At 48.9% G+C, this 9024-nt stretch overlaps 1 protein-coding gene across 2 annotated transcripts in view; it reads left to right on the top strand.

Moving 5' to 3' along the window:
• Positions 1-491: 491 nt before the first annotated feature.
• Positions 492-9024, top strand: part of ATMIN (ATM interactor) — a 221333-nt gene continuing 212800 nt past the window's right edge. Inside the window, exon 1 of one of the 2 annotated variants that reach the window (XM_069652841.1) lies at positions 492-799. In XM_069652841.1, the coding sequence (XP_069508942.1) occupies positions 575-799 (225 nt within the window). In that variant the 5' untranslated portion in view covers positions 492-574. The remainder of the gene's footprint in view (positions 800-9024) is intronic. The other variant, XM_069652842.1, reaches the window with a different exon arrangement.

Genomic DNA, 9024 nt, shown 5'->3' with positions numbered 1-9024 from the left:
TAACGAGATGTGAACAGGGGGTTGGGCGGGTTTGGATCCTGAATTTTGTTGTTTATTTACTGTTTTCTGTGACTTTGTATATAATGTTATTGTACTATGCATTGGTGTATTCTTATTTGCATGGTAAATAAATTATCCCAAACCCCCCCCCCCCCCCCCCCCCCCCCCCCCCCCCCCCCCCCGCCAAAAATTAACGTGCTTCAGCCTAGTTGAGCGTCATTGATATGCTAAAGCTGTGCCTCTCTTAAGCACAGTGAGCAGGGGGTCCACATCTAGGTAACCCTGGGTTAGTTAGGGTGAAAGCCAAAGTTTACAAAATTGTTAAGGCGTGTGGGAGCCCCTTTACTGATAACGAACATGGGTAAATAACCCTGTTCGATGGAATTTCTTCCACTCAGGAGGCTCTACAACCACGTTTTATCCAATGGTGGGATGGACTTGCTTAAAGACTGTTTTGTGAAATGGTTGGGCGTCTTTTATCAGTAGGTCAGGCAACGCTTGTGCTGCCCCGGAAGTGACGCTGTGTGTTGCTGTTCAGTGTTTGGAGCGGCTGCCAGGTCTGCGCTGCGGCACCATGGCAGCTGCATATGTTTCTGCGGCCAAGCGAACAGCCAAGAACCGGGGCGCTCGCATTCGGGACTCGGTTTCCTGTGAGCACTGGGAGGTTGTCAAGCCATCCGTCAGCGACCTGTCTAGGGAGGGGCGGAGCAACATACCTTGCACTGTGCAGGGCTGCGGGAAAGTGCTGCCAAACCCTCCAGCGCTAAACATGCACCTTGTGAAGAGTCACGGCGTCCAGGTGTGCCTCACCCTTATCAATGTCTACCCGTCATCTTTGCCTTTCGCTTTCCTTCATCAACCCCATTCTGCTCCTGGCTTAATAATGTCTTTATTTTGCCATTCTAAGTGTCTGCGTCCTTGACAGTTGCTCTCTTGCCCATCTTTATCCCCCTCCTATTTTCTTCTAATCAGTAGCGCCTATTATCAAAACTATGGATGACGAATCGCTATATTGATGTGCTTTGCTGCACGATCGATGTACATTATCGTGTGTATCTGATATTGTAGCTTAGTTTGTTAAAAATGCAGTTTCTTCATTGGTTTACTAGGGGCTTTTGATTTTAGAACCAATTGATTTACTTATAAAAGTGGTCGCGTTTATGCCTGTTGAACACCAATGGGTGAGGAGATTTGAGCCAATTGGCTTACTAGGCACACTAGGTTTATCTGGTATCTATTTCCACTGCCAATAGCCATGCGTATACCTACATTTAAGAAAGTACAAATGCCCCACTCTTGCTTGCCTTTGATCATCCGTCTATGTAGCAAGTGCAGGAATTTGACGGATTTCCACGAAGTGTCTCTCTGGGTCTCCATTCTCTAGGCCCCAAAATCCTGTTCCTTGGCCTCCCCCAGACAACACTGCACCAAGGATTGGCACAGGGCTTTTCCTCCTGATGGTTTTACAGCCAGTGCAAACAAAACAAGCATTGGCAATGCCAACGGTTTGAGCTTTTGTGGGCGATCAGAAGCAGGAATGGTTGGGAATGTCCATAGGGATAAGCATGGCCATGGGTGGGCACATAACCAAACGACACCTACAGACTCTGATTCCATCCCCTTATGTTATTCCGGGCAGGGCTTCTTTTGGTTCCCAGTCCTTCCCTGTACCTCTATCTGTACTCCAATGCAATAGTTTTGGCTTATAGATGTCGCAAGTGACACCTAATAGTTCAAACTAAAAATGTCATAATGCTATTTTGTGCATTGTTCCCACCGTGTATCTTGCAATCCCGTGTGATGCTTTACCAGTGAGTGATCGCCCTACACTGCGGTTGAGAGCGCCACAAGATGATGAAGCAGGGAACTGAACATCACAGAATGCTGTCCACTCTCTTGTGCGACTCAGGGTGACAGTAACTCTGAGTCATGGCACAACTGCAACCCAACATCACACAGCTGCATCCACAGTGACAGGGTGCCAGACAACATAACTGGTCATCGGGGGCACCGTGAGGGAACAGAGATCACTGTACAGTTGGGCTGGCTGACCACTCTGCTGCATCTGTTCAGAGGCAAAAGGAACACAGAGCAGCACTGCTCAGAGCGAGGACAGCGATGTGGAGTCAGTAATTCAATGAAGGACGGTCGAGCAGGAGACTGCATGACCTCTGCTTTAGCACTGCATCACATGAGCCAGAGAACAAGGGCAGATTTGACCGTTGGCCTGGAGAAGTGCTATTTCATCTTTAGCAGGTTGAGGTCCTTGGATCGGCTGTAAAAGACTGGGGCACTGCTGATGTGGAGCCTTGTTAAGCACAGTCTGGACTGTTCAATGCCGCACAGTGTGCAGCACTGAATCTGACGTCTTAAGAGAGAAGCACTGCACAGTTCTAGCAGTGTGAATAGGACCACTACGCTGCATAAAAATACAACAGGAGCTAGCAAGGCACGAGAGTGTGCAACTCAAGCAGAGCACCAGAGGGCAACAGCATGTGCACTGCACTATGTATCTCGCAACAGGGGAGCACACTGTCTGCACCAATAGAGAGCCTGAGGGAGACCTACACGAACACGCTCAGATTGATTGCTGTACTTTAGCACAGCACTGAAGGGAGACGCATCTAACTCTGCACTAACTGACGGCGAGCACTAAAATATGTCAGTTTGACGGAAGCAAGGCGACAGAGCAAGCACCACGCTGAGCATTGACAGGTAGTGATCAGAAGTACACACGTTTCCTGGAATAGTTGACCACCATCACTTTAAATGTCTAACAATCGTCCTTCTTGACCAACATTGGCAGCACTGTCTAGCCGGAACTCGGCCGCAGGAGCACTGCAGTACTGTGATTACTTAGCCGTGGCAAGCGAGGGGAACACTGCTGAGCCACACAAATGACCCAGAGCAGCACAGCATGCTTTTAGTGTCCAATAATAAAGGGCTGTGGCATTAGGGGAATGGAAACTCGCTAGACTCAGAGGGGCAGCATGAAGAAACAGTCCCTGAAAACCAAAACACAAACTGGGTTTCCAATCTGGCCCGATGGGAGCAGATGGGACCCAGCCAAGTTGAGGCAAACAGTTCTCTGTAGGCAGTGACAGGTGAAAGCAGCATCTGGTTATTAGAGGCAAGCCCATTTTCATCTCTTTCTGCAGCGCTGCAATGCTCATCATCCTCTCACAGTCATTGTTCACTTCCAGCATGATCATCCCAGTTGCTCTGAAACACAAAGGATGCTGTGTGAGCGGTTTATGTATACTGGACAGTGTTTTTCATCTATTCATGTCAAAGCATGTACACTGACATTCCATATTCCTTTGCACTCACTATTTTCTTTACCACCCCTTCTGAATAACACACCAGCCCCCTTTCCATCGTGAAACACTGAAACCCCAATTTGAAACAGGGATCTGGTGTGGCACCATGGGATATTGTGTCCTGTTGAATCTTTGCAATATGTTCTCCTTTGCGTAGTAACTGTTTCCCCATCTGCGCCCCTTTGGTGTTATATTCTTGTATGACATGCTTTGTGGCTTCTTCCCTGGCTGTGTATATAATTATCTGCATACACCCCTTTGCCTATCCATTGCACTTCTACTGTGTGTCTCTGGAACAGCCCATTAGTTTTGCAGAGAGACAAATGCATCGGGCATCCTCGCTCCTCGGCTGCCACTTCTTGTAGCCAGAATTGTTTTGGTGGCCCTACAAGGTGCGAGATTGGTGAGCACACATAGAAACTGCCGTTGGTGCTCCCTCGCCCAACCCTCTTCATCTTGTTGTACCACACATTTTCAACTGCTGTCTCCCCTGGCTGCCAAATGGGAACATAGAACTTTTCAACATTAGATATACTTCTTTTGGTGCGCGTCTCCCTTACACTAGCAGCTGATGCACCTTAATTACCGTTATGCAATAAAGACCAGAGAAAAGAAAGAAAACAGAAGTCAAAGGAACAAAACAATCCTATCCCTTTTATTTGCATATTAACCTTATTTTTCTTCCTGTTCTCCTCCCCCCCCCGTCTTTGTTTGGCCATTATCTTCATGTGTGGCCTTTCTATAAAGTTTTATTGCTGAAAAGAAAGTCCATGATAACTGAGTTAAAGTCGCCATCAAGTGGCGTTTCTCTCTTCTCCTCCTGCTGCGCTGCTGTTGACTTTGTGGACGTCAGTGATGAGTCCATGCCCTTCTTTCTTTAGTGTTCACTGCTGTGGGCTTTGCGTATACAACCTTGTAGGGGCCAGTAAATCGGGGTCTCTGCCACTTCCGTACATCGTTACGGATGAAAATGTTGTCCCCTGGATAGAGGAGTTGTACTTGTGGAGATTCCTCCTGTGGGCACTTGTTGGTCGCCCGACATGTTGGACTTGGTGCGAGATGTATTTTAGGACATTGGCCATTTCAGTCAAGTACTTTTTCATGTCTTCTCCTAGAACCTCTGCTGTGGTGTTAGAATCTGAAATGAACATGTAGGAGGGCCAGGCGCATGCATCCTCCTACCAGTTAAAATGTCATGCAGAGTCGAGTGGTGATCCGCACCGGGTGAGTTTGCGAAGAGCAGAAAGCGGTAATGGGAGGCATTAAAGCCAGTTTTGGCACAATGAGGCGGTTAGCTTTGCTAAGCATTCTTTAAGCAAGCCATTTAGTCTCAACAAGCACGCTCGCCTGCAGCTGGTACACTGTGCATAGCCTGTGTTTTATTCCCAGGAGGTGATATTTCTTTACAAAGGTTGTTGGCAAAATGCTGGCCATTGTCCAACCTTATCTCATCATAGACCCCCCCCCCCATCTTGGAAACACCTCCCATACTAGGAACTTTGCGTCATGTTTATCACAGGGCCCTGCCTCAAGCCAACGTGAAAATGGAGAGACAACAATGAGCATGTTCCTATAAGAGGTACCTCTATCTTGCATATCAACATAGTCGATATGTGAGTGCCGGATGAGCCCTTCCGGTCGCGGTAAGGTTCCTTTCATAGTTCTCGAAGTACAACTAAACAAAAATTGGTGACACACCGCACAATTTCCCATAAACTCTGCCACTTGCTCATGTAAGTTTGGTGCATACCAACCTTTGTTTATTTCTGCTGCTATATTCTCTTTGGATATGTGGGCAGGAAAGTGCACTAGCAGCTGTTGTAGTGCTAGTGCTACAGCCAGCAATACTTTGGGCATCACCGGCTTCCCGTGCTAATCTGCCTCCAGATCAAGTCGATCCTTCCTTCTCTCTGCCGCCATTTGTGTTTTCCCTTTCGCCCCTGGGTATAGTCTCATGCTTCCTTCTGGTAAGTAGGCCGCTTCTTTGGCTGCTCTGCCGGCCATTTGTTCCCTAAAGCTATTCGGTCCTACTCGCCTGTATGGGTGGCACATTTTTATTATGGCCACCTCCACTGGCAGTTTCAATGCTTCAATCAATTGCCCAAGCAGCTCTGCATGTTGTACCGGGGACCTGTCACTTCTCCAAAGCCCCCTTCTCTCTCACTATGTCAATTGTGGATGTTACATAGGCTGAATCCGATAAATATGTTGGCTGCATGCTCTTCCGACATGTTTAACGCACTGATCATTGCTACTAACTCTGCTGCCTGTGCGGAATAATGTCATGGTAATCGCTGCTGGGACGCTACTAGATAGTCCCCATCCTTGTAGCACACTACTGTTGCTCCAGAATGTCTCCTTCCAGTATCACCCTCTGTACTTTTATATCGGTCAATATAAACCATGTCTGCCCCTTCTATTTCTTCTACTTTGACCTGCGTGTTCCCTTCCATTCTGTCCATATGTGCTGCACAGTCATGTGTATAAAGTCCCCTTCTTTTGTGGGTTCTGCTATGAATGTTGCTGTGTTTACCACATGACACTTCACTTTCTCAATAGCTGGGTTTGTGAGTATCACCTCATATCCCAAGGCCCTCTGTGACGTCAATGTGCTTTTTGATTTTTCCCGAACGGCAAATGAGTGCTCCACACACAATACTACAGGGCACCTCATGGTGGTTGTCGCTGCATTCTCTATTGCAAACATTGCAGCCGCAAGCGCTTGTTCGCATGGGAAGTGCCCTTGCATTACTGAATCTAGAATACTGTTGTAGTAAGCCAATGGCTTTTGTCCCTGTGGCTTCATTTGTGTGAAGACTGCCATCATCACTGAGCCATCTGAGTGGGAGAACAAGTACAATAATACACAACCTCCTCTTGGCAGTATTGCAGTTTTGACTTGTCCACCTTGTACCTTTTCTCTGCTAGTAGTATTAAGAGGTGTAATGAATCTGCCCTACACTCTTCTGTCTCACTGCATATTAGCAAATCGTCAAGATACCAGATCACTGTGCTCGGCATTTGTAAATTGCTCAGGTCCATTTGGATGACACCGTTGAAAATGCTAGATGATTTGCAGTACCCCTGAGGCAGCCTAGTGTGTTCGTCTGGTCCCCCGATACATGAACGCTGTCGGGTATCTTGAGTCAGGGTGCAATGAAATGGAGAAGAAGGCATTATTCAAGTCAATGGGCCTCATTACGAGCATGGAGGTAATGAAAAAAGGAAGGCGGAATGGTATTACCGGCATCAATTACCGGTCCGGGCCATTACGAGCCGACAACCCGTTAATGCTGCCCGTGCCCCTTCTTACCGGCATGCGCGCGTACCCGCCACCCCCTTCGCGGCGGCAATACCGGGATGCCGCTAACAGGAGGACATCACAAGTCATGCGGGCATGCACTTACTGGCTTTCCGAAGGCGATAAATGGGGCCTGCATGATGGCGGTATTACAGGCATCGCGCACCACCCGTAAATAGCAACCTGCAGTGTAGCCAGCTGCCACAGGTGCACACAATCACCACAGGTGGAGCCAATGGAGCCTGTCCAAGCACAAAAGGAGCACACCCACACACCACACCCCTTCCAACACCAAAATGATCCTACTTGCTGTAGCAATCCTGGGGCTGGAGGACATGCGTGCACTGCTACACCAGCAACAACAACAACAACAACAGGCAGCACAGAGGAGATGCAGGAGGAGAAAGTGGGTGAGACAGGCCCAGCAGGTCCCACCAGTGCAGGCAGTGGTACCATGTAGGCAGCCACCAATACCTCGCCTCAGAGCCAGTCCATTCAACCTAACCCCCATGCAGATCCACACCCTGTACCGTTTGGACCGGGACACCATCACCACCATAGTGGACATGATACACAACGACATTGTCAGCCTGATAGAAATCCGCACTGCCATCCCCCCTTTACTGAAGGTGGTGTCTGTGCTCCACTTCCTGGCCACAGGCACCTACCAGAACATAGTGGGCCAGCTGCATGGCATATGACAACCACTCTTTTCTCGCATGCTGACCCAAGTGCTTGATGCCCTCTTGAAGCATGCAAGCATCCACATATCCCTATCACGCACTGGCCAGGAGCTCGCTGACACTAAAGTAGGCTTTCATGCACTGGCAGGCATGCCCAATTGCGTCAGTGCCCTCGACTGCAACCATGTAGAATTGGTGGTCTCTCATGGCAATGAGGTGGTGTACCGCAATCGCAAGCAATACCACTCCATCAATGTGCAGATGGTATGTGACTCCAGCAAGATGATCACACATTGTTGCGCCCAATTTCCCAGATCTACACATGATGCCATGGTGCTGCGTAACTCCACGCTACCCCCCCTACATGGAACGACATGCTGGACGATGTGTCTGGCTGCTTGGTAAGTTGCCTGACTGGGCCATGGCAGTGCAGTGGGGTTGTGAGATGGGGGGATGCATACTCCACCTGGGTGAGATTGGGGGGGGGATGCATACTCCACCTGAGTGAGATGGGGGGGATGCATACTCCCCTGGGTGAGATTGGACGGTGAGTGGACAATGTACTTACAGCTATACACTGTTGCCCTGAACATCCCAACCTGAACATGACACATCAACGGCATACATAAAACCAATGCTGCACAGCAATGACAACATGCCAGACGCACAAGCAGGCCACCATGGGCATGTCAAGCGATGGATGACTAAACATGATTACACCTGTGGCAATGCCGCTAGTGGGAATACGTACAGAGTGCCATAGACGCAAATATGGATGGCAAGACATTATTCCGCATCCACAGTACAGCTGCATCAGCATGCAAATGAACACCCTGCATCATCAGTACAACGCAATCCACACCAGCAGACCATAGTACAGTACACAATGCATCAAATGAACCCGTGTGCATACATCCAGGCACATGTGCATGTCAATACCAAATAGCTGCAGCCATGGCAGTGATTCCTAAAGGTGTCAGGTTAGATATTGACTCCCTTGAAGCCGTGGCTACTTACTCCTGTACGGAACCCGCAGAAGAGGCACGAAGAGGCATACTATCGGGTTCATACCGTACCCGTGTTGTGATTGAGCAGACCTTTGGCCTGTTGAAGGCACAGTTACGCTGCCTCAGCAGGTCTGGTGGAGCACTCCTTTATGGGCCTGAGAAGGTGGCAAAGAGCACCATGGTCTGTGTCATGCTGCACAACATGTGCATCCGGAGAAACGTACCACTGCCACCGGACATTGACCTGCATGCACCGGGTGAGGATGATGATGAGGGTGATGATGGAGGAGAAGCAGCACCCCTGGCAGTTCGTGATGCACAAGATGGCCGCGCTGTGGGCCAATCACTGATTGACGATTACTTCTGAACCACAGGGACGTTGATGGTTATGTGTTAGTACTAAACTGGGCATTGGGATCGTGTGGACATGGACACAGGGTGTGTGGGGAGTTGGGCACTGTGCGCTGTCATGAATTGAATAAACACACGAAAGGAACAATGTTCAGTCACAAAATTAATTTGAACACAACAGGTGTATTAGGAAAAATAATAATATAGTGCTTCATCCCTCCAACTCTCACACAAACATCCCACCTCCCCCCTCACCCATTGTCATCCCACACACAATGTGGGTGTAATGGCTATTTCCAGCCTCTTTTTCGGGTCTGGGGGTAGCATGTCTGCGTGCCTTGCGCTGCGCCTCTCGCTGGCCT

Source organism: Ambystoma mexicanum, chromosome 1p, assembly GCF_040938575.1.
Source record: "Ambystoma mexicanum isolate Mex_15411 chromosome 1p, UKY_AmexF1_1, whole genome shotgun sequence".
Lineage (NCBI taxonomy): Eukaryota > Metazoa > Chordata > Amphibia > Caudata > Ambystomatidae > Ambystoma > Ambystoma mexicanum.
This window is presented reverse-complemented; position numbering and strand designations above follow the sequence as displayed.